At 40.9% G+C, this 26,886-nt stretch overlaps 1 protein-coding gene across 1 annotated transcript in view; it reads right to left on the bottom strand.

Moving 5' to 3' along the window:
• Positions 1-573: 573 nt before the first annotated feature.
• KCNH8 (potassium voltage-gated channel subfamily H member 8) overlaps positions 574-26,886 on the bottom strand; it is a 638,835-nt gene continuing 612,522 nt past the window's right edge. Inside the window, exons 15-16 of the mRNA XM_044294135.1 lie at positions 21,417-21,487; positions 574-1,272 (exon numbers count right to left, since the gene is read on the bottom strand). Of these exons, the coding sequence (XP_044150070.1) occupies positions 574-1,272; positions 21,417-21,487 (770 nt within the window). The remainder of the gene's footprint in view (positions 1,273-21,416; positions 21,488-26,886) is intronic.

The following is a 26,886-nucleotide window of genomic DNA, read 5'->3' as shown; positions in this document are numbered from 1 at the left end:
TTTAAATACATATTTCATACCAAGAATATAAAAATAGCATTTTTATATGATAAATAAATTAAGAGATTTCCTTAAAATGACAAATAACGTGCAACAACTAATCATCTACCAATTCTATTTGGTTGATTGTCTAGGAGATGACATGCAGCGAAAATTGTCCCTATGCCGTCTCTGAACTGACAAATAGACAGCAGGAGTCATGGTTACCTGAAGTAAGCATTGACAGTGCTATTGTTTGCAAATGACAGTCAGGCACTCAAGAAAGAGTGTTTGCTTTGTGATACAATAACTCCCTATGACATTTGTGGTCTTGTGTTCTTTTGTTTATGACTCCCAGCTGCTTTTGACCCTTTGGGTCTTCAGTCTGTAAGAAAAAAGTCTGGCTTATAGACCCACAGCTTACATAAGTAACAGCCGCACACCCGCCACACTTGTAGATAAATATGGTGAGTTACTGTGCTTTTTTGTATTAAGTTCTCAATAAAAGCATTTTTCAACAATATTCCTTTGCTATTTCATGCATGGATCGTTACCATGTCGCTGCTCCTGTTGAATATCGATTATTAGTTATCACTATACATTTATGGCTTTGTCATCTTTAAACTCTATTGTACTTGTAACAACGTCACTTGGGTAATCCTCTGTTGACTGTCCGTGCGACGGTACAGTTGTCCCTTCTACATCCCAGGATCCTGGAAGGTTTTCAAGGCTTAGTGAACTAATCGCTCCTTGGCTGAATCCTTCTTCAGATCTACTGGGCAGCACCAGCTGCAGAGAAGTGTCAGAGGATGAACATATAGATGGAGAAAGAGTTGCAGATATAGACTGCAGAGGAGTTAATGTAGTATCCGAATGAGGAGATGTGCACTTTAAATATGGCAAATGCTCTGCCTGAATAACTTGGTAATGTGAAGGAGAATATCCAAGGCCTGAAGTATAATAATATTCGCCTTCTAATGTATTGTCTACATTGGATACATTTCTCATGGGGCTGCTTCCTACACTTGCAGAGTCAATATTCCACAGGTCAGATACAACTGTACCCTGGCTTTCACCCTGTCTTTCCATGCACTGTTGATTTGTCGTCCATGTCATTCGAGTCTGCATCTGATCAGTTGGGGAACCTATTGTAGTTCCCATTGCTTCCAGCACCGTGCCATATGTCGAATAGTATCCAACTGGTCGTTGCACTGCTAGGAGGTTTTCTAAAATATTCATGACAATCTTCATATCTTTGCTTAACTGAGAAACTTCGTTGGTTAAGGTACTTACCTAGAACAAAGATGTAATACACATTTAGCAAATAGAGGTATGTCATTATATAGGCACTAAATACATGTCTTATAGCAAGGAAGTGAGAATCCTTTCTCCTGGCTGTATTCATCATTACGAGAAGATATTCTGGTTGGTTTACGACATGAAATGTAAATGAAACATCTTTCACTCACTGATGTACCTAGTTTACTGCAGAAAGAATTAGGCCATAACATTTGTAGGTGTCAATTCTAATGCTCTACAGGGCCATAATTAGCATTCAGTGAATCGAAGTTAACGAAGAGGACTTCGATCTGAATTTCAGAAACAATTCTAATCATCATGGAGTTGAATTTCGTAACGAATCAATTTTTCCTGAAATGGCGGTAAAAAAACAAAAAAAAAAAAACAAACTCAGCCAATTTATTTGCTCAAGAGGACCGTCACAGCCATCTTGATTGATGAAAACGCGGCAAATCACTGATGACGTCACCGTGCCTGGCCATCGTGATGATGTGGTGACCTCACACGCAAGATTTGCCACATTTTTTTTTCAATCAAGATGACCGAGACGGCCTCTTTGCAAGCAGATAGATAAGGGGAGTATGCATATATATTTTTTTTTTTAACCCCTGAAAGGCCTGAATGTGACTATGAGATGCCCCGATCTGAGGGGTTAGATGGCAGGGGGCGGTGCTGTCATTTTGCCCACAACATACAATGGAATGCGATTCGTGATGAAGTAATATGTAACATTTCGAATTTCTTTGTGAACTTTGGCAAAACAGCCAAATCAAATTTTTTATAAATTCGCTCATCTGTAGCCATAATATATAATGACTATAAAATAAGACCACTGACTATGTACTACGTCAAGGGGTCATATTTATTTCCCTACCACTTATTATAAAGTTCTTGCTTTCATTGCTTTGGCATGTGCTTATAGATGAGTTTGAAGGATGGCATAAAGACAGACTGGTATTACTATCTGGGGCTATATTATATAGCTAACACAAGTAGTGGCACATTTATCAAGATGACCAGCACATTACACTGCAATCCAAGTACAAAATGATCAGATGGCTGTCATAAGAGATATTGCTATACGTTGTTTTCTTTGATACTTAAAGAAAAGTGTTGCCTCATATATTGAAATTATATAAGATATCCAATATTTTTTTATGCAGTAATTTTCAAAAAGTAACTCACTTTTTTGTCTGTCCAACAACTTTATAAATGCTGTAAGTATTCTCTCACTATCTAGCTAAATCTGGCCATATGCATTAGATCAGAATTGGCTGACGCTGCTGATTTTGATGTGTCAGTCAACATCTAACCTACAATAGCGGTAGTGGACAGAAAGGATTGACAGGCACGTTGAATTTCAACATGCCTAATTCTTTGTACCCCTAGACGATAAATCACTTTCATGATGGCATGTGTTGAGGAAGGGTTGAGACGTATGCATATATATCCATGCATGCCTGCAAACACGTGCGGGCATGTATGGTATATATATGCATACATTAACCACCGCATCATGGGGTGATGTGCGCAGATGTGCCCAGCATCTGCGCATGTCTGCCCATGGTGATCCCCAGGGGCTCATGGTGGCCCCTGTGGGAAATATGTGGTCCCTGGAAGCTGTGCCCCCTTATAATCCCCCTTATATTAGTATATATGTGCCCCCTTATATGTGTCCCCTTATAGTTAGTATATATTTACCGTGTATATATTGGCCCTGTATGGCAAGTGGGGACATATGCATGTCCCCTGTATATGATGCCCCAGATATATGCGAGGGTGTGTGTATATATAGATATGTGTGTATGTATTTGCACACGTGTCTATGTATATACACTTATGTCAGCATGACAGTATGTATGTGGGCTTATTGCTGCCAATTCATACCCCCGGTTCAATTCCAACTGTTATCAACAGAGTTGTTTAGAGAAAAACTTGTGCTGATAGCCTGTAGGATAACAGCTGATTAGCATCTAGTCCCCTTTTGTTCAGGCCCAAAGCAATCAGACTCTTTGGCACCATTTGTGAGGGGACCTTCTAACCAGAGACATCAAAAACCACACTATGATGTCACATGCCTGAGGAAGGAGGAGGGGGCTGTTTTGGGGCTATAATAACCCAAACCGAACAGAGGTGGGCTCTCTTGCAACCAGACTAGATTCAGAGACACATGAGGACTGCTGCCTGAAGGAAGAGAGGCCCATTTGGCCCTGGAGATGGCTGAGTATACGCTGGCATGGCATTGTTACCTCCCTTGCAGTGCCAACCATATTCACCCCCCTTATTTCCCTACCACTATCCCACCACCGATTTAACCCTTTGTATCCCAGACCCCATGCTGCCCCTTGTAACCCCTGTTATCCCTTATCCATTAACCCCTGCTGCACCAGTCCCCTGTTAACCGCCTTCTCCTACTCTGCACACCTTCTCCTACTCTGCCCTGCTGTGTCCCTGGACCCTTGCTGTATACAAACTGTATAACCCTCTTGTAACCCCGTAGGGACAGTATAGAGCTAGGCGGGTGGGTTGTTATACTTGTATGTGTGTATTGTATAGTTAGTTTATGGGTGGAATTGGGAACTTGTAGCGTAGTTTGAGTATTGTATATGTGTAGTGCTGTGTATTGTTAGTGTATTGCGTGCTTAGTGTGTTAAATAAATACCGTTATATTTGTACCCTTTGTGTAGCGTGTACTTGTTAGCGGTAGCGAGTTAGTAAGGCGCATGCAGCTAGTGTAGCGATCAGTGTAAGCATAGCGAAAGTATTGTGTTATTGTTATATAAAGGCATAAATAGGCGGAGTCTTCACTAGACGGCTCCTCTTATTTAGGAATATTAATTATCGATATTCGCATAATATTGGTGATTAATATTCCCCCTTTACAGCATGTATGATGAAATGCATGGCAGGGTTTACCTCTTCTTTACTGAATTAACAGCTGATCTAAGCATGCATGGCAGAAGGGACAGCTGGTAGAATAACATTAAGCTCAGGTGCATGGCTATGTTTAATGAACTTGTGGATTTCCTAAGACTTCTAATCTAAGTATTAAATAGGTAATACATTACATAGTGATTTATGCATTACAGTAGAGATATGTCCTCCCTTATGTTTGCTCATGGCTCAATATATATATGATGTAAGATGACCAGCTTTTTCTTAACCCCCCAAAAAACAACAACAAAAAAACATGATTTTCAATATGGTATCACAAGATGTCTATCCAACATATGTCTGTGTGGACACCCAGTGGTAGTGATGTGAATTGCAGCCTGTTAGGGATTTTGCCAGCATGTTGTAATATTGTATTAAATTTGTTCTGTGAGAAGTTTTAGAAAATATTAAACTGGACATATCTGTAGTTTTCAAGATAAAAGCTGATTATCTAATGCATTCTTCTCTAATAAAGCAAACACTCGATTGAATACGCATTTTTTTTAAGGTCGCTCCACTGCCACTAGCCCAGTGGAAATAAATACAGCAATTTGTAAAGAATGATGTTGCACTGCCATGACAGCAGATCCTCATTACGAACATGAACTCAGCTGTCAGATTCATAGATAATGTGACAGGTACATTATTTACTGACATTCAAAGCTACAAATGCCACCAATTAGTCAGAATTATAAAATTGCTTAGTTATCGAATTTTTGATGCACATTTGACAGTTGAACAAAAAATGTGGCTCCAATGTGGTTTTATTTTAATATGATTAGACAGTTATATTCATACTAAAGGGGGAATTTTCTTAGACTGGCATTCCCAGTTCAAAATGTTGTCACATCCATGAGAGGACAAGGAGCTGTTGTTGATTTCAGAGGTAATATGCGCCAGTTTTCTGGTGCACATATTGGGGAATGTAAAACTGGCATGCCAGTTTTCTGTCAAAGAAAACATGCAAATATTGGTGAAAGTCCCATTACAGCACACACATGTATAACAATATCCTTACAAAAAGACATGCATGTACATCACAGGTAAACCAGAATGCACATACATGGAAAGCATACATACATGTCTGTGGATAAACACACACACACAGATCAAAACTTTCCTTCCTGCACCCTTAGTGTCGAGCACATAATAAAAGTTCATTATAACTGGTGTTGAGCTATACAAAACATAATTCGGTCCCAAGTTTTGGAAAACTCCTCACACTTCATGGTAAAAAATCAAGTTTACCTAAAATGACGCTGCACATGTTACAAAGTGAAAGTAAGAAGCTCAGGAACGCTAGATAATGCCGTGATGACGTAAAGCCAGCCAATCTGCAGGTAGTCACAACCCTATAAAAGCCTCGTCTCGCTCGGTCTCCTGTGAGCTGAGCATAGGGAGAGACGTGGCAAGCGCTCAAGCACTACACCTCAATGTGGGCAAACACCACATTAGGAATGCTCACAGACTTCCGGCATCCTCTCAAGAACTACAATCTGGATACCTATCCTTTTAATGCCTGTTCCTTATTCAGACAATGTGATTTCCAAGATGGTGGTGCTTCCTGCCACTCAGGCCTTGCAGCAAGTGACACCAGTCTTGGAGAGCAGATTTTCTGAAGACCTGTCCTTCCTGCCACTTCAGCTGCAAATTGCTAAAGTATCTTTCAAGTCTACTTCGCAATAGCGCTCCTCCATTGGTAATGGTATCAAATAGATTTGGGTACAACCATGAGGAACTGTAATAGACTACAAAGTACAAAATGTGCCAAGCTAAATCTCACTCTCCGTTTCTAAATAATGCCAAAGCGAAGTAGATTTGCCTTTCAGGTTCCTGGGAAAGCTGGGTTACCACCATGTGGAACTGTAATGGAGTCTGCAGAATACTAAATTTACCAAGAAAAATCCCCTTTTTCACTCCTAAATAGTGCCACCGCTAGGCAGATTTGCCTTTCAGGATCCTGGAAAAGCTGGGTTACAACCATATGGAACTGTAATAGACTACAGAATACTAAAAACAAGATAAACTCCCCTCTCCACTCAAATATTTACAAATAACCCAGACAAACGGTTTGTAGTGATAGTCAGTGAGAGAAAATGCTTGTTCTGATAGCAACTTTCCCTATCTGTCAGAAATCTGTCATTTTCTAATGTCATTATCATTCCTGTGTTGTCTTGGCTATGTGCTTAGGGTCATTGTCTTGTTGGAAAGTGAACCTTATATAGAAGCAGGGCAGCTGAGAAACAAGGACAGAGGAGATAGGATCCATGGCTATGCCTGCTAAAAGAAGAGCAGGTGCACCTCAAAAGGGGCAAATACTTTCATTTTGTTTCCCCATTTTCACAGAAATCCTTTTTTTGTGAGGTTCAAAATATTATTAAGCAGTATATATATATATATATATATATATATATACAGTACAGACCAAAAGTTTGGACACACCTTCTCATTCAAAGAGTTTTCTTTATTTTCATGACTATGAAAATTGTAGATTCACACTGAAGGCATCAAAACTATGAATCAACACATGTGGAATTTTATACATAACAAAAAAGTGTGAAACAACTGAAAATATCTCATATTCTAGGTTCTTCGAAGTAGCCACCTTTTGCTTTGATTACTGCTTTGCACACTCTTGGCATTCTCTTGATGAGCTTCAAGAGGTAGTCACCTGAAATAATTTTCACTTCACAGGTGTGCCCTGTCAGGTTTATTAAGTGGGATTTCTTGCCTTATAAATGGGGTTGGGACCATCAGTTGCGTTGTGGAGAAGTCAGGTGGATACACAGCTGATAGTCCTACTGAATAGACTGTTAGAATTTGTATTATAGCAAGAAAAAAGCAGCTAAGTAAAGAAAAACGAGTGGCCATCATTACTTTAAGAAATGAAGGTCAGTCAGTCCGAAAAATTGGGAAAACTTTAAAAGTGTCCCGAAGTGCAGTCACAAAAACCATCCAGCACTACAAAGAAACTGGCTCACATGCGGACCGCCCCAGGAAAGGAAGACCAAGAGTCTCCTCTGCTGCAGAGGATAAGTTCATCCGAGTCACCAGCCTCAGAAATCGCAGGTTAACAGCAGCTCAGATTAGAGACCAGGTCAATGCCACACAGAGTTCTAGCAGCAGACACATCTCTAGAACAACTGTTAAGAGGAGACTGTGTGAATCAGGCTTTCATGGTAGAATATCTGCTAGGAAACCACTGCTAAGGACAGGCAACAAGCAGAAGAGACTTGTTTGGACTAAAGAACACAAGGAATGGACATTAGACCAGTGGAAATCTGTGCTTTGGTCGAAATTTGAGATCTTTGGTTCCAACCACCGTGTCTTTGTGCGACGCAGAAAAGGTGAACGGATGGACTCTACATGCCTGGTTCCCACCGTGAAGCATGGAGGAGGAGGTGTGATGGTGTGGGGGTGCTTTGCTGGTGACACTGTTGGGGATTTATTCAAAATTGAAGGCATACTGAACCAGCATGGCTACCACAGCATCTTGCAGCGGCATGCTATTCCATCCGGTTTGCGTTTAGTTGGACCATCATTTATTTTTCAACAGGACAATGACCCCAAACACACTTCCAGGCTGTGTAAGGGCTATTTGACCATGAAGGAGAGTGATGCGGTGCTGCGCCAGATGACCTGGCCTCCACAGTCACCGGACCTGAACCCAATCGAGATGGTTTGGGGTGAGCTGGACCACAGAGTGAAGGCAAAAGGGCCAACAAGTGCTAAGCATCTCTGGGAACTTCAAGACTGTTGGAAGACCATTTCAGGTGACTACCTCTTGAAGCTCATCAAGAGAATGCCAAGAGTGTGCAAAGCAGTAATCAAAGAAAAAGGTGGCTACTTTGAAGAACCTAGAATATGACATATTTTCAGTTGTTTCACACTTTTTTGTTATGTATATAATTCCACATGTGTTAATTTATAGTTTTGATGCCTTCAGTGTGAATCTACAATTTTCATAGTCATGAAAATAAAGAAAACTCTTTGAATGAGAAGGTGTGTCCAAACTTTTGGTCTGTACTGTATATATATATATATAAACATTAGTGCATTTAGTGGTGTGCTGCTACTTATTTGCTTTTCTACATAGTTGCTATGGTAGCTTGCACCTGCTTTTAAATCAATTATCTCTGGAGGTGCTGTTCCTTTTTTTGATTATATATATATATATATATATATATATATATAAAAAACAGCAAATACCGCAGCAGCACAGTCAGGCTGTGTGCACTGGGTGCAATTCCTCACAGAGGTCGGCTTCTCCTCCAAGATATGTACTTTTCAAAGAACGAGGCAGCACTTCCAGATTTCGGTGGCAGGGTGAAGACCCCAAAACTTTATTCCCAGCAACGTTTCGGCCTACTCAATGAGGCCTTTGTCAAGCTACACAACAGTGCAAAATACTGGGTATATATACCCACAACTCAGTGCAAACACAGTGTAATTAGTGAACTCACATGTTAGCAATAAAGTCACATGACTTCCAGCAATAACATCACATGATACTCAGTGCCAAATAAATACTAGTGATACACACGAGTGTGGCTGGGTCCTTGTATAAAGAACAGGTGGACCCCAGTGGGTGACTCCATGGACATATCACATCAGGCAGGATACTTATTTGGGTGTAACTCACAGAATTGTTACCATGTTAGTGGTGGAATGCAGAGACACTGGTCATAAACCAATAATGCCAGTCAGTATGAATGGTATTCACCACGGTTTTGTGTAAGCTGATGGGAAGGGTTTATTTTATTGGAGCAGCACTAGCGAGTCCAGTGGGAGGGGGTTGGCCGAGGGTGCAACTATAGGTCTCTTTCTGACCTCTTTACGATCAGGCGATTTGAGATTGGCTATGTTGCTAATGACAACGTAGTGCCATCCGTTTTCACCCCTCAGCCCCCTCACCCACTGATGTATAGCTGATGAGTTACCTACGTGGAAAGTATGCATGTATGTGATGGTCCTGTTGCCCCACTGTTGTCATCACCGGGATGTTTACATCCCAGGTTGCCATGGCCACTGGCACGCCCCCTCGATGCGCATGGCAGAGTGGCAGAGATGGGGACGCCAGCACTCGCGGCCACTATAGATCCATTGGCGGTATGCAACACTATTTTAAGGGTCATAGGATACAGCTGTATCCTTCTTAATAGGTTTTTAACCCCTTACACACTGAGCACTTTTATAATTCATATGAGATAAGATTCTTGGCCCCTTTTGTTTGAAGTTAAGGGCTATAGATATTTATATAGGAAATACTACCTGTATTGTATAACACTGATTGTCTGTATAATCACTAGAAATATGGGTTTTACTTTTGAAATGCATAAGTATGTATCACTAGTATTTATTTGGCACTGAGTATCATGTGATGTTATTGCTGGAAGTCATGTGACTTTATTGCTAACATGTGAGTTCACTAATTACACTGTGTTTGCACTGAGTTGTGGGTATATATACCCAGTATTTTGCACTGTTGTGTAGCTTGACAAAGGCCTCATTGAGTAGGCCGAAACGTTGCTGGGAATAAAGTTTTGGGGTCTTCACCCTGCCACCGAAATCTGGAAGTGCTGCCTCGTTCTTTGAAAAGTATATATATATATATATATATATATACATATATATATATATATATATAATCTTGAGAAAAATAGGACTGCACTCCAGATAAAAGTGAAAAATAAGTGGAACTTTATTCACCCATTATATGGCAACTTTGCGATGTTTCGGCTCACAAGAGCCTTCTTCTTTGGCTCGAAGAAGGCTCTTGTGAGCCGAAACGTCGCAAAGTTGCCATATCATGGGTGAATAAAGTTCCACTTATTTTTCACTTTTATCTGGAGTGCAGTCCTATTTTTCTCAAGCCATATTATTGGGGCATTGCCGCTGCCCTTTTGGATTTTGCACCCGTTTCCTGGTTGGTGCTCCCGCTGGATTTACTTCAATATATATTTATATAGAAACGGACAGCACTTCCAATAGAAAACCGTGATTTATTCAGCCACAGTGGCACAGTGAGACAACATTTCGGCTCGAATACAGAGCCTTTCTCAAGCATACACGTGATTACTGCATCAACGCCCATGGTGGGACAGCAATCTTCCCGTGTCTGTTAAGTTAAGCATCACGCCTCAATCGTCCATTTAAGTATTGATTACTACAAGTCACAAGGTATAGCAGCAATCTACCAGTGTGCATTAATGAGAGATTGAGCATCAAGCCTTAGTCATCCGTTTATGTATTTTCTGTTTCCTCTCCATTGGAAGATAAATGTTTATTGGCATTGTTAAATGTAGTTAAACCAGCATATATATGTGATTAAAACAAGACACAAGGTATAGCAGCAATCTACCAGTGTGTATTAACGAGAAATTGAGCATCAAGCCTCAGTCATCCGCTTATGTATTTTCAGTTTCCACACGGTTGGAATTATTTTTTTTAATTGGCATTGTTAAATGTAGTTAAACTAGCATATATATATATATATATATATATATATATATGACATAAGGTATAGCAGCAATCTACCTCGGTGTATTAGCGAGAAATTCAGTATCAGGCCTCAATTGTCCATTTCCGTTAATTATATTTCCACATGGTTGCAATTTAAATGTTTTTTGGGACTTGTTCAATTAAATTAAACCAGCATATAGGTGCTCAAAGCCAATACACAGGCCAACAGACAAAAGTATCTGTTTTCCTTTATTTCTGTGTTCACAAACATGTTTCCAATCAAGTTTTTTTTGAATGGGGATTGATTATTAGAGATGAGCGAAGTTTTTAAAAAATTCGATTCGGCTGCTTCGCCGAATTTTACAAAAAAATTAGCTTTGTGACAAATGACCATCAAAAAGCGCTTTTATTTGTAAGAAGCGGGTGCAATGACAGGGAATTGCGATAGCACCGCTCCCCATCATTGTACCATTGTACCCCTCGATGCCGCGTTCATACATGATCGCGGCATCTGAGAGTAAAAACAGTGATCGAATTTCACTTTGTTGGATTCGATTTGCTCAACTCTATTAAATATTAATTATATTGATTATATTCAAACTAGAAGCATGTATACATGATTACTACACCAAATTAACAGAAGAAAAAAATTAAATCATACTTACCACCTCAATTTACTCGCATCATACGCCATACATTACCACACACGGTATTTCGGCTGAGATCTTCAATCAAAATGGCTGTGGCCGGCCCGTCGCGAGCAAATGGAGTTGGTAAGTATGATTTTTTTAGTTTTTTTTTTCACTACTACAGGTTAAATCAATTCGCTACCATTAAGCATGAGGAAATTTTGAATGATTATTGATTATATTCAAACAAGTAGCATATATATGTGATAACTACACCAATAGACAGGTTATCACACATAGATATATGGGAGTGAAAACGAATTTAGGCCCAAATCCATTTTTGTATTTCACACATTTTTAATAAAAAATATTTTTTGGGGAGGGGTTGTTGATTATATTCAACCTAGCAGTATATACAAGTGATTACTACACCAATAGACAGGGCAGCACACAAAGGTATCTGGGACTGATACTGAATTTAGGCCAAACAAATTTCTGTATTTCACGTTTTTTTAATCACATATTTTTTTTTGACCCCAGGCATAGCCTTGTTGACGGTGGTAGTAGTAGTACCCCCGTAGCCACGCTATTGGTGTTGGGGGCAGTGACAATCAGGGAATAGCAGGGGAGGGGGGGCCACATCAGAAGAGGAGGATGATGACAGCAGCAATATAGAGCAAAGGCTACATACCCCCCAAAGAAAAGCCAGCGCCACATCTGATTTGGGATCTGGTGATGCCACTGATGCAATGGGGGGGGTTAGGCCCAAAACGTGCCAGAGTTAAGCTCAGCTCAGCCGCCTCTACCCCTGCACGAGTATTTCTCATTTGGCAGCTTTTCTCCATGCTGCCGCAAAAAAAATGCATTGGTTTGTTCCAGCTATGTAAGAACAAAATAAAATGTGGGCAAGCAAACACGTGGGCAGGCAAACACAAACGTTGGCACCACAGCTCTATTAAGCCACATCCCATGGTGGAATCACCTGCCATGGGATGCCGCCATGTGGGCAAACAGAAGTGTCAGCCAGCCACAGCAGCAGTAACTGCCTCCTTCTCCTGGTCCAGCTTGCAGCAGCGATACCGCATCCACGAGCAGTGCGGTTTCTTTCACATCGTCATCGGCCTTTTTCCTTCTCCTGCTCCGCCGTCAGCCATCGATAACAGAATACGCGGCCGGGTAAAACTCTACGTGCCCAGAAATCTGGCGGTGAGCAAGCTTAATTCCCTCCGACCAAGTTACTGGCGGTGCAGTTACTGCTGTACCATTTAGTTGAATCTGATGCTTTTAGGGAGCTAATGGCATGCACTCAGCCTCGCTGCAAGATTCCTAGCCGGCATTATTTCTCCCAAAAAGCCATCCCTGCCTCATATTTTCACGTGGCACACAACCTGGGCTACTGTTTGTGATTCTCACTGTGCGCCAAGGTTCACGCCATGGTAGACAACTGGAGAAACTCTAACGGACAGGTACAGTACATGTCTTTCACAGCCCACTGGATTAATGTTTTCTCTACAAGTGGCTAGGCAGCACCCCGGCCCACGATTGTGTCGGTCAGGTTCGCACATAAGGCGCCTCCTCCTCCTCCATGGACACATTCCCATCGCCGACAGCAGTTGGGCACAGGGTCGCTCACACTACCCCTCCTGCAACATCGTGCCCACCCTTAACCTTTGCAAAATAACACATGCTCCCTGCATGGTGCACGTCATCAACCTAGTGGTGCAGCGCTTTCTAAATAAGTACACTGGTTTGTGGAAGGTGCTTGTAAAGTCCAGGAGACTGCCAAGCACTTCAGCTACTCATATGTGGTGAGGAACATTCTCCTGGACCTGCAGCAACAGAACAGCATGCCGATACACCGCTTAGGGTCCATTCACACGTTCGCAAAAGGGTCCGCACCCGTTCCGCAATTTTGCGGAACGGGTGCGGACCCATTCATTCTCTAGGGGCCCGGACGTGAAGCGGAGAGTACATTATGTGCTCTCCGCTTCCGCATTTGCGGAGCACGGCCCCAAACTTCCAGGTTTCGGCCCCGAACTTCTGGTCCGCTGCTCCGCAAAAGATAGAACATGTCTATTCTGGTCCGCTGCTGTGGACAAGAATAGGCATTTCTATAGCGGGTCCCAGCCGTGTGTGTTGCGGATCCGCAATTTGCGGGTCCACAACACACCACGGACGTGTGAATGGACCCTTAATCTGTGGCGTGCTAACTCTCTGGAATTCGACATTGCACATGCTCAAGTGTCTGCATGAGCAGCAGAAAGCTGTGAATGATTTTGTCATGCACCAGACAGCATCAGCAGCAGGGAGCATGTGCTACTTTGAGGTCAGGCAGTGGCAGCTCATCCGAAACACCTGTTGAGTGCTGAAGCCCTTCGAAGAGGCTGCAAAGTTTGTCAGCAGGAACAACTGTGGCATTAACAACGTCATCCCTCTTATTTTTATCCTAGAACAGATGCTGATGCTCATGCAGCAGGGGACCATGGCAGAAGAAGAGCAGCTGAAGCATCTTGATATCTGACCTGTAGCTGTTGGGGAAACACAAAGGGAATCTGCCATGGAGAAGGAGGATGAGGAAGATGAGGATAAGGAGCTGCCACTGCAAGAGTAGGAGGATGATTCAGAGGTGAAGGAGCAAGAGGACTATGGTGAGGATGGCACTAGCCAAGACACTTAATAGTCTCAGTGAGGGTCATAGCCGGAAATAAGTGGCTCCTCGGGCAAGCTGGCCAGAATGGCCACCTGTGTGCTGGCTTGCTTACGCAGTGACAGGTGTATCTTTAACATCAAGCAGTCTGATGATTACTGGATATCCATGCTTTTAGGCCCTCGCTACCAACACAAAATGGGGGACTGTTTTCCTCTGGCAGAAAGGGAGGACAAATTACTAACAGGAAACACTGTGTATGCAGCTTCAGGAATCTTACGGTGAGCAGACACCTGCTGCCTGCATGTCTGAGAGGGAGGCCCCCGTACAACCAACCCCTTGCTGCCATCAAGAGCAGAAGAAGCTGCAGCAGCGGTAGCAGCCATTTTAGTCTCCTCAACATGATGGAGCAGTTTTTGCACATGCCACACCCAGCTGAAGCCAGTCAGCAAGCCAACAGCTGCTGCCTAAACACCCAGGTTAAGGCCTAAACTACCTAAACTATGGCCAGTCTCTGTCTCATACTCAATTACCAGACCCCATGAATTTCTGGGCTTGCAGACTGAAACAGTGGCTTGAATTGGTATAGCACGATCTCTATCTTTTTTCTTGCCCTGCGTCCTGTGTCATCTCAGAGAGTGTTTTCAGGGTTGCGGAGGGTGTGTTGACACCCAAACGGATCAAGTTGTCCTCTGCCAGTGTCCAAAACATCACTTTTGTTAAAAAGAACCGAACCTGTATTCAGGTTTTTTTTCCCCACTTCTCTGGCTGATTCTGATGTGTAGACCTCTCCCACCTCACTTTGCTGGAGGTGCCCCGTCTTGCCACTATTTATGTCTGTCTGCTGTCTGTCTGCCTAATATGACGGTCTGTATGGCTGCTGCTGATGCTGCGGTCTGCATCATGCTACTAATGCCTTTTAATTGTCAGTTTACGTGTATTCAGTTTCCACACTTGCGGGCACTCTGTAGAGCTTTAAAAGGAGCCACTAGTGGAATGGCTGGTGCATTCCTTTTCATCTTAGTGCCCACATCTTAGGTATTTTTTAGTACCATATTCAGCGCTTACTCATCATTTAAGCGCTGAATCAGAGTTCCCTGATGAATCATGTGGACATCACCACTTGGGGAAATGCATCGGGAAGTGTGAAGAAGCCATCAGGGACATCTAGGGTCTCTCAGGGTTTAGCCACCGATAAATGGGGTAGCCCCTCTCGGGGCGGGCACTCCGCTTTTAGGCAGGGGTAGCCATAGGGACATCCTAGGGATTGTACATCTTCCCCACCCCATCTTGTCGGCTGCTACCCCTGGAGACAGTCTCGTATCAAGTAACTGTGAGCTTTATAGAAGCAACCTCTGGTTATTTTCTGCATCGTTACGTTATACCAAAAAATGCAGTTGTAATGATATTTTTGTCCTTGTTGTCTTCCTTTGTGGTACGTGCACTATACTGACCATTCATCCTGAGTGTAGACACGAGTCATCATTTGTGTATTATCTTATTGCTATCTATGTTTTGGGGCTTATGTGATATTTTAATGTTTATATTAAAGGTTATATTTTAGTTTTTTTTTGTTCGCTCAGTGATAGTCAGTTTCCACACAGTTGATTTAAAATGTAAAAATTCTGTTGATGCTTACAGATAAAAATAAAAGTAAAATTGTGGGTTGAGGGGTGGTTAAATTTCTTTAAGGGATTTATTACTGCGTCAATACCAACATTGCCACCGCAACTAATGCCTAAGGGTCAGTTTCCATGTACTCACTTTCCACACATTGAAATTTAGACTTTTTTGTTTGGTGGGAAGGGGGATTAAATTTCATTAAGCAGCATATGTATGTAATTACTGTATGAATACAGAAATGTACTCACAATCCAGGCAGGCTGAATGCAATCAATAGACCTCTCCTTGCTGCCAGAGCCCGTCTTGCCACTCTTGCTGTCTGTATGTCTGCCTACCTACCATCATGTTGTGTACAGCTGCTGCATGATGTGGCCTGCATCATGCCACTTTCCAGCAATCACATTCTGTACAGCTGCTGCTGTGGCCTATATCATGCCACTAATGACACTTGCCAACCATCACGTTCCCCTTTGGTCATCAGTATCTGGTTGGTTAGGGTCCAACACCTGGTACCCCCGCCAATCAGCTGTTTAAGAAGGCTCCTGTGAGCAATGCGGCCTTCTCTTCATTCACCAAGCACAGCACTGTAGACTGTATAGCGGCTGTGCTTGGTATCGCAAATCAGCCCCATTTACTTACCCATCGGGCTGAGATGCGCCTATTCTACGTGACCAAAGAACATGGCATCACTTAGCCTAGGGAAAGCTGAGAGAAGACAGCTGCCTTTTCAAACAGCTGATTGGCAAGGGTTCCCGGGTGTTGGATAGAACTGTGATGGCTAACCTCCGGCACTCCAGCTGTGGTAAAACTATGACTCCCAACATATACACTTGCTTGGCTGTTCTCAGAACTCCATGGAAATGAATGGAGCATGCTGGGAGTCGTAGTTTCACCACAGCTGGAGAGCCAGAGGTTAGCCATCACTGGGATAGATCATGAGTATTTAAGTCTCAGAAAACCCCTTAAACTATTGAATGATAAATGACATTTCTTGTCTATTTCCACCCATATCACAAGGAGGATCCATTTCCTGTTTAAAGGATAGAATAATTTGTAGGTGTGAGTGGCTGTACTTGGCAATGGAACTCAGTACCATTCACTTCTGTTGATGGGCAGGGTTCTAAGATATCTATCAAATCTATCAAATTCATATATTCACTGTACACAATGGAGGGAAAAATATTTGATGTCCCCTAGATGACAACTCCTTTTTCCTGGGGGAAGGGGGTAATAATTTAATTTTGATATAAACTACAGATGTGTACACAGTATGTGTATAGGTGAAAACTATAGAGTACTACTAACAGATATGCTTTAGCAGATTGTTGCATTATAAAATGTTTAGTGGGTAATGTATTATTGGGGAAAAAAATGAAAAATTGATTATTGCTCTTGGGAATAATGTGCAATATTATTAACAAAGACATGTTTAAAAAAATCTATGAAAAATAAATTGCCTGAAACAAAAAGGTGTTTTTTTTACTCGATATTGTACATGAAATGCCTTTTATTTTTGTTTAATTCTGCTGATGAGTTTGCTGTTTTTTATTCACGAGTCACAACTATTTTCCAGTGATGTGAGTAATGCAAGTCAGTTGTTTCAGATTAGTTCTAATGGATTAAACTCTTCATATTCACATTTTAGGCACTTTATTTAATGAATTAGACTTACAGTAGTCTGACTAATGTGCTTAATCCGCCGTTCACCTGAAACAAATACTATAAACAAGTTTTCAGAAGGGAAATGCATAAAAAATAAATTTCATTCCTCTAGAATTACTAATCAACCACTGGAATCCTCCAGCATGAATTAAATTAGGTAGGTGAACTGCGAAAGTGCCTCAGGCATATCATCTGGGGTATCAAAAAATAAAAGATGAACCTTTTTTTTTACTAGATGCCCAAGATAACTCATGATATTTTACCTAAATTGTAGGCTGTGTACACTGAAGGGCATGTACTGTACCAAGCTATTCACGGCAATATTGTGGTGTTAAAAAAATCTCAAATTATTGAAGGGGGAGTGGGGCTTAGTGAGAGGGGTGGAGACTAGAGATGAGCGAATCGAAGCTGATGAAGTGGAATTCAATCTGAATTTCAGGAAAAATTCGATTCATAGCTAATGTGAATTTGCTTTTGCTTTGTGGTAACGAATCACAATCTTCCTAAAATGGTAGCTGCACGTGTGAGGACTGAGGACATGGGGCAAGGAACTCTGGGTAGGCGGGATCACCCAGATTGACTTGCTTGCATGCAGCCAATCAGCAGCCAGCTAGTCTTGTGATGTCACAGCCCTATAAATACCGCAGCCATTTTAGATTCTGCCATTTTACAGCGTTCAAAGTGCAGGGACAAACATGTGAGGGCGCAAAGGACAGAAATTTGAAAAAGCTCTATGTTTAAAAAAAACTGAAAAAAGGATTTATAAGTACAGGGAAAGGATAGTGAGGAATCATTTCAAAGCATCTTAGTGCAGAGAGAGAAGTCAGAATGCGCTAGGGACATTGACAGGAAAGTGATTTACAAAAGCAGGGAAAGGATAGGGAGGAATCATTTTACAGCATCTTAGAGCAGGGAGAGATGTCAGAAGGCGCTAGGGACATTGATAGGAAAGTAATTTACAAGTGCAGGGAACAATTATTTGGGGATCCAAATAGTCATTAGACAGCTTTGTCATTCTAGCTTTTTGTTATTGGGCTGCAAGTGTAATGTTGAAAAGCCTTTAGTGGCTTATATCTTAGCAACTTAATCAGTACGACAAGAAAAATATATACGCATTTTACTTCTGCAGTTATTTCTGTTGAAAGCGTATAGGGGCGTATTTAAGTACAACAGAAAAATATATACACACTGCACTGTTGCAGTTATTTCGGGTGAAAGCGTAATTCTGTACAACAAGAAAAATATATTCTCAGTTCACTTCTACAGTGTTTTCTGTTGAAAGCGTTTAGGGGCATATTACAGTAAAAAAAGAAAAATATATATGCACTGCACTGTTGCAGCTATTTCTGGTGAAAGCGCATGGGGCGTATTTCATTCCAACAACAAAAATATATATACGCATTTCACTTCTGCAGTTATTTCTGTTGAAAGCTTATAGGGGCGTATTTTGGAACTGCAAGAAAAATATATACGTACTTCACTCTTTGATTTCTTTTTGGTCAAAGCGTATAGTGGCCTATTTCAGTCCAACAAGAAAATTTTATATGAACTGCACTGTTGCAGTTATTTCTGGTGAAAGCATATAGGGGTGTATTTTGGAACTACAAGAAAAATATATAGTTACTTCACGCTATGATTATTTTTTGGTCAAAGCGTATAGTGGCCTATTTCAGTCCAACAAGAAAATTATATATGCACTGCACTGTTACAGTTAGTACTGTTTAAAGTGTGTAGGGGTCTATTACAGTAAAAAAAAAAATATATATATACGCAATGCACTATTGCAGTTATTTCTGGTGAAAGCGTATAGGGTCGTAATTCAGTAAAAAAATATATATATATATATATATATATATACGCACTGCACTGTTGCAGTTATTTCTATTTAAAGTGTATAGGGGCATATTACAGTAAAAAAAGAAAAAATATATACGCACTGCACTATTGCAGTTTTTTCTGTTGAAAGAGTATAGGGGCATATTATAGTAAAAAAAGATAAATATATACGCACTGCACTGTTATTTCTGGTGAAAGCGTATAGGGGTGTATTTCAGAACTACAAGAAAAATATATACTCACTGCACTGTTGCAGTTATTTCTGTTTAAAGTGTATAGGGGCGTATTACAGTAAAAAAAGAAAAAGATATACATACTGCACCATTGCAGTTATTTCTGGTGAAAGCATATAGCGGCGTATTTCATTAAAAAAAGAAAATATATACACTCTGCACTGTTGCAGTTATTTCTGTTTAAAACATATAGGGGCGTATTTAATTAAAAAAAGAAAAATATATACGCACTGCACTATTGCAGTTATTTCTGGTGAAAGCGCATAAGGACATATTTCAGAACTAGAAGAAAAATATATACGCACTGCACTATTGCAGTTATTTCTGTTTAAAGCATATAGGGGTGTATTACAGTCCAACAAGAAAAATATTTACACATTTCACTTCTGCAGTTATTTCTGTTGAAAGCATATAGGGGCGTATTACAGTAAAAAAAGAAAAATATATACGCACTGCACTGTTGCAGTTATTTCTGGTGAAAGCATATAGGGGTGTATTACAGTAAAAAAAGAAAAATATATACGCACTGCACTTTTGCAGTTATTTCTGGTGAAAGCATATAGGGGTGTATTTCAGAACTACCCAAAAAAATATATGCACTTCACTCTTTGATTGCTTTTTGGGTCAAAGCGTATAATGGCCTATTTCAGTCCAACAAGAAAATTATATATGCACTTAACTGTTGCAGTTATTTCTGTTTAAAGCTTATAGGGGGCTATTACAGTAAAAAAAGAAAAATATATAAACACTGCACTATTGCAGTTATTTCTGGTGAAAGCGTATAGGGGCATATATTTTAGTAAAAAAATAAAAATATAAACGCACTGCACTGTTGCAGTTATTTCTATTTAAAGTGTATTGGGGCGTATTACAGTAAAAAAAAATAAATAAAAAAAATATATATATATATATATATATATATATACGCCCTGCACTGTTGAAGTTATTTCTGGTGAAAGCGTATAGGGGTGTATTTCCTTAAAAAAATAAAAATATATACGCACTGAACTGTTGCAGTTATTTCTGGTGAAAGCGTATAGGGGCGTATTTCAGAACTACAAGAAAAATATATGCGCACTTCATTCTTTGATTGTTTTCTAGCCAAAGCGTATAGTGTCCTATTTCAGTACAAGAAAAATATATACACACTGCACTGTTGCAGGTTTTTTCTGCTTAAAGCATATAGGGGGGTATTACAGTAAAAAAATAAAAATATATACGCACTGCACTGTTGAAGTTATTTCTGGTAAAAGCGTATATGGGCTTATTTCAGTCCAACAAGAAAAATATATACACATTTCACTTCTTCAGTTTTTTCTGTTGAAAGCATATAGGGGCATATTAGAGTAAATATATATATATATATATATATATATATATATATGGGGGGTATTACAGTAAAAAAAAAAATATATATATACGCACTGCACTGTTGCAGTTTTTTCTGGTGAAAGCGTATAGGGGTGTATTTCAGAACTACAAGAAAAATGCATACACACTTCACTCTTTGATTGTTTTCTGGTCAAGGCATATAGTGGCCTATTTCAGTCCATCAATAAAAATATATACGCACGGCACTGTTGAAGTTATTTCTGGTGATAGCATATAGCGGTGTATTTCATAAAAAAAATTGAAAAATATATATGCACTGCACTGTTGCAGTTATTTCTGTTGAAAGTGTATAGGGGCATATTTCAGGAAAATAAGAAAAATATATACGCACTGCATTGTTGCAGTTATTTCTGGTGAAGGCGTATTACAGTAAAAAAAGAAAAATATATATGTACTGCACTGTTGCAGTTATTTCTGGTGAAAGCGTGAAGTGTGCAGTGATTCTAAGAGCGATGCCTGTCATGTGCATGTCATACTGACTCACAGTATTGTTTTGCTACCACAGCAGACTCCCTATGCGTGTTACTGCAAGGCACAGTGTTCTACACCCCTAGAAAGGCTCTCTGCAGCCCCTAAATAGCTGTTTTTTAACGCGATTCATCGCGAATAAAATCGTATCGAAGCTAATTTTTCCCAAAAAAGACTATCACTATAGATTTAGTACTGTGAGAAAAAATATTTACATTTCATAAATTTCATAACAATAAAAAAACAATATACCTCATGATTAAGTCGGGTGATCTGTTGTTTTGTTTCTTCTGCAGTAATGAAAAGCATTGCTGGGTTGAAATCTGAAAAATCTGCAAAAGATAAAGAACAAACAGCATATGTAAAACACACAATATTAGGTCATTATAGTAAGGGTACTTTCACACTAGCGGCATTGACCTCTGGCAGGCTGTTCCGGTCGGTGAACATCGTGTCGGATCCATCCTGCAGCTAGTGCACGCGGGCCCCCTGGACAACCGGTCCGGCCCCATTGATTATAATGGGGGCGGGGTGGAGATCCGGAGGCAGCACGGAGTACGAATAGAAGTGTTGTACTTTCATTCCGGCGGCCTCTTGGCGTGCGCTGCCGTGCTGCCACTGGAACTCCGCCTCACCCCATTATAGTCAATGGGGCCGGAGCGGTAGTCCGGGGGCATGCGTGCCCTAGTGCCAGGATGGATCCGACAGGCTGTTCACCCACTGGAACAGCCTGATGGAGGTCCGTGCCTCTAGTGTTAAACTAGCCTAACAAGTATATCAACCTTTTACCCCTCTGTAATAATAGCAGTGTTTACAAAAAAGAATATAGACGCATGGCAGAAAGAGCAAACCCTGTTGTACATAGGATAGATTATTGTTTTGAAAACTGGGATAAGTGCACATCACATTGAATGCATGCAGTCAGATCTGTAGGCAGTAGGATTAGCGGGAAATGAGCTGAGTATACTGATCTAGTATTAGATGTTTGTTGCGCAGTTCTGCTTAGCAATTGACAGATATACATGTATGCACGCCCATTGTAAGTTCACTAAATGATATATACGCTGATATATATATATGCTGTCTGCAGATTGGACTGCATTTTCAATATGATGGGTTCCCTTTAAAGGAAAGCCGTCACTATGAAAATGCAGTGCACTCCGCAGGCAACTTGTTATACAGCAGGAGGAGCTGAGTATATTTATGTATAGCTTTTTAAGAAAAGATTCAGTAAACCTTGCATTTTATTCAATTAAACCTCTGCCCTTTTTAGGTTTTTATGCAGTGGCACTTAGAGCTTGGCAGCTAACTCTACATGACTAGGCGTACAGGGAACGCCGTCAATCTTTTCAGTACGCGTAGGCATGCAGAGTTAGCTGCCAAGCTCTAAGTGCCACTGCATAAAAACATAAAAAGGGCAGAGGTTCAATTGACTCCTAAGTATAAAAAGAGCAGAGACCTTAATGAATAAATTGCAAGTACAGAATCTTTTTCCCACACAACTATGTATCAATCTACTCAGCTGCTCCTGCTCTATAACATGCCGACTGCATTGCATTTTCTTGGTCATAGGTTCCCTTTAATCATAGTCTAATTCTCAGTTGCAGACTACCATGAACTTTAATCTGTAGACACCTGATGATGCATTCTTGCTAAGTGGACAGGACCTTTCTGGTGTGATGTGGGAATTGTGCTTTGTGCCTCCCCTTGCTGCTACTGCTTCCCTCTCCTCCACCTGCTGAGTTCTGGAACCACTGAGTATAGCTAGTATTACACTTGCAGATACAGCCGGCAATTGTTCAGGAGCGTTCCGTCCCGGCAATCGCTCGCTCGTCAGTAGAGGAGACCTTTGCTATTACATGCAGCAATCTCCTCCTCAATATGGTGAGGAGCAATTGTTATGCCGTTGCTCGTCTTCAGACAGACTAGTTATTTCCGGCAGCAGATTGTGATTACACAGCACAATCTGCCGCTGGCAAACCATGATTTATAGGCATGCTTAAAAATCGCAATTGTCCAATGAACGAGTGTTTTCTCGTTCATTGGGTAGTCGTTGGCAGTATTACACTTCCAGATCATCGCTAACAATCGTTTCTTGGAACGCCCATTAGCAATGATCTGCAGACAATCTGCCAGTGTACTATAAGCTTAAAGGGAACCTGTCACCTGCATTTTGGGTATAGAGCTGAGGACATGGGCTGCTAGATCGCCGCTAGCACATCCGCAATACCCAGTCCCCATAGCTCTCTGTGCTTTTATTGTGTCAAAAAAAGATTTGATATATATTTTAATGAGGCAAGTAAGAAGCCCAAGGAGCTGTTACTAACGTTTCCGGAGCCCAGCCACGCCCACTGTGAAGAAGCCCAGCACTGCCCTGCATCCTCTGAATCTCCTTCTTGCTCCCCAATGTCACAAAGCTAGAGCGCCGTAATCTCGCGATGCTCAAAGTTAGCGCATGCGCAGTGTCGGCATAGTGTTCCTTCCCTCAGGAAACAAACTGTGCATGTGCTAGTTCGCGCATCGCAAGATTACGGCGCTCTAGCTTCGTGACGTTGCGTAGCAAGGAGGAGATTCGGAGGATGCGTGGTGGTGCTGGGCTCAGAGTCAGAGAACGCTGGACTCATCTCTGAAACATGGAGGAGACAGGACTCAGCTAAGGTTCATTTTCATATATATAAAATAGTTTTTTTGACACAATAAAAGCACACAGAGCTATGGGGACTAGATATTGTGGTTATGCTAGCGGCAATCTAGCAGCCCATGTCCTCAGCTCTATACCCAAAATCCAGGTGACAGGTTCCCTTTAAGAAGCTATATCTTTCTCCTCCCTGTCTTCTTTGAACTATTTTACTGTACATAGGGTTTTTGGAAGCTGAGACGTTTCTGAAGAGGGCTGACAAACAGTGAGAGGGGGACTACAGGGGGTTGAAAGCTACCCATAATAATTATCAGGTTTCATACAGTATATTCACGTGTGCCACTTAATATTTTGTAATATATACTTGAACCCAGAAGGTAATTAATTTTTACTTTTAAGACAATTACTGAAAGAAAACGTAAGACAAATTGCTAAATATAACATGTTTACTGAGTTGTTTTGGCCTCAAAATAATAAAATACTGTATAATTGTTTTAGTGTACGTAACCTTTACTCATATTTAAGCCCCTGCTGCATTGGAGCTTTCAATGTAATTTTCCTAATAATTGCTGTTTAGGAATATGTCTGTTAACCTAAGAGAAAGCTGGGGCTACTGTAAGAAGTCTCTGTAAGGAAAAGAGTAGAACCAATTAAAAATAATGATTCCTATCTGTATCCTTTCCTCATTAACGGTGACATTCTAGGATATAATGGTTCATATGTTCATGTCTAATGTATCAATTGGCATTGAACTGCGCTATAATAATTTTGTTTCTTTACAGAGGTATGGTTCTTCTGCAATACCTCAAAAAGCATTGCCGACCTCCAACACAATTGTACCGAGTGCCTTCCATTTCATATAACTTCTGCCCACTGTAAACGAGTAGAGAAATGGGGGTACTGGGGCATACAACTGGTACATATGGGAAATATAGCAATATAATATTATCGGTATATCTGTTTAAATGGGAGCAGGAAAGCATACAGGAAATGGAAGATTAAACAGATACTTCAATTATTTTCAGCTCATGGACAGAAGCAAACATACAGACAGCAGCTATCCAATTACAAGAAGACATCAGCAATAAGAAAGGCACAGCGGGAAGGATTACACAGCAGTAGTAGAGTTACTTGCCAGCAGTTGAGTTAATGAGTATGTTATTGGAAGGGATCTGACGTTGCATTATATTGCTGCGGTATATGTTCTGTCGAGAAGCCACTTTGTAGTACAACATAAGATAGTGTAAAATGTTTTCCCGATGGGCAGAGCCGTAAACACTAGAAAAACACTGCCATCCTTTCCTGTCACCATTACCTGAGCTACAGTATATTGTTAGATGCAACAACAACAAAAAAATCTGTTATGGCAATTTACACTGACCTAAAATAATATTTTCTGTATATGTTAGGTGGCTTCTCCGGTCAAGTGCTCTATCCGCATTAAATTCAGGCTCTACAGTCATAAAATACCATATTGTTGAATCATGGATTTAAAGGGATGCTTCTTGCAAAGCTTGATTAAATTGATTCTTGATTAAAATAAAATATGGGTAGTTGCTGGAATTCTGTGGTGGGTAAGAGTTCTCAGCTGTTTGCGTAGCTCCCACAGGCTTGTATAGAGCAGCATTCCATACAATTCCTGCCCACTATAGATGTGCTGAGATTGGGTAATGGAATTCCCAGCTCTAGCAAATAATGGATGTCTCAGCAGTCAAATCCAATAAGTTGAAATTCCTTTATTTTAAAGGGGTTGTCCCACGAAAAAATATTCAGCAATTTTCATATTAGCACCTGGATCTGAAAACTTTTGTAATTGCATGTAATTAAAAATTGTCTATAGCTACTGAGTTATTCAATTAAATCTTTCTATATAGCGCCACCTGCTGTTTGCTCTTTTTGTAATTCCTTTGTCCTGCTCATTGAGATGGAAGAACATGCTCAGTTCCATCCTTCAACTACCACCAGCTGCAGCAGAAAGAACACCCCAAAGAAAGGGTACCCCCCCTATCCTAAGTTGACAGCTTGAAATAAATCTAGCAGAACAACTGGAGCAACGAATGATGAGATCTCTGGATCCATGTAAGGTGCAGGGATGAGTCTAGTTTTGTTACAGAAAAGATGTCATGTGCTAGATTATGTATGATTTTTTTTTTTTACATTAATCATGGGATCACCCCTTTAATTAAGATACATTTTACACAATTAGATTTTATTGAAGATAGTCAATGAGGTGGTAGACAAGTTTTGAAACTCTCACCAGACAGAAATTTTTATTCTTATGGCCATATTATGTAAGAATGACCCTGAATTCAATTCTGACCAGAGCTCTATAAACATAGGGCCAGATTTATCATTAGCTCAAGTCAGAATAATGGAGTGAAAAAGTCGCAAATTTTTGCGCACATAGTTTTCCTATGTAAATTAATCTCTAGACAGATTTACTATTGGGACTATTTAAAAAGTCGCACAAAAATGCGCAATCTCACTCCAGTAAAGACAGGGGCGTACATATAAATCATTGGGCCCCATAGCAAGAATCTGAATTGGGTCCCCTAACCCCATCCACTACCTTGGCCCATCCCACCTCCTGCCCTTGCTCCTCCCCTGCCACACCCCCATTTGCCAATAAACAAATGTATACATGACCTACTGAGGACTCCAGCATAACGCAAGCCGGACGGATCCGTTATGCAGGCCCTAGACTTCTATTATGACAGAATGAATAATGGAATGCCTATAAAGCTGCCTATAAAGGCATTCTGTTATGCATTCCGTCATGGAATTGCATTATGGTCTGTGGTAACGGAATCCATAATGCAATTCACCTTTTACCACCAAACGAAGCGTGAACGAATTTTAAAATATGAAATTTGCTCATCTCTAATATTGAACAAACTGGGGACGACTAATGCTGGCTGTTTTATTTGTGTTTTTGAGGTGACAGGTTCCCTGGGGGAGCGAGGGGGGGGGGGGGGGGCACTGTCCTGAGTCCTCTATGAGCCTACAGTACCGCCCTCCCCCAAAGGAACTCTGCTTGCTGCTGCCCTCAGAAAGTCCCATTACCCACCCTGTCCTGGCTGTCCC

This window comes from Bufo gargarizans, chromosome 5 (genome assembly GCF_014858855.1).
Source record: "Bufo gargarizans isolate SCDJY-AF-19 chromosome 5, ASM1485885v1, whole genome shotgun sequence".
Classification (NCBI taxonomy): domain Eukaryota; kingdom Metazoa; phylum Chordata; class Amphibia; order Anura; family Bufonidae; genus Bufo; species Bufo gargarizans.
This window is presented reverse-complemented; position numbering and strand designations above follow the sequence as displayed.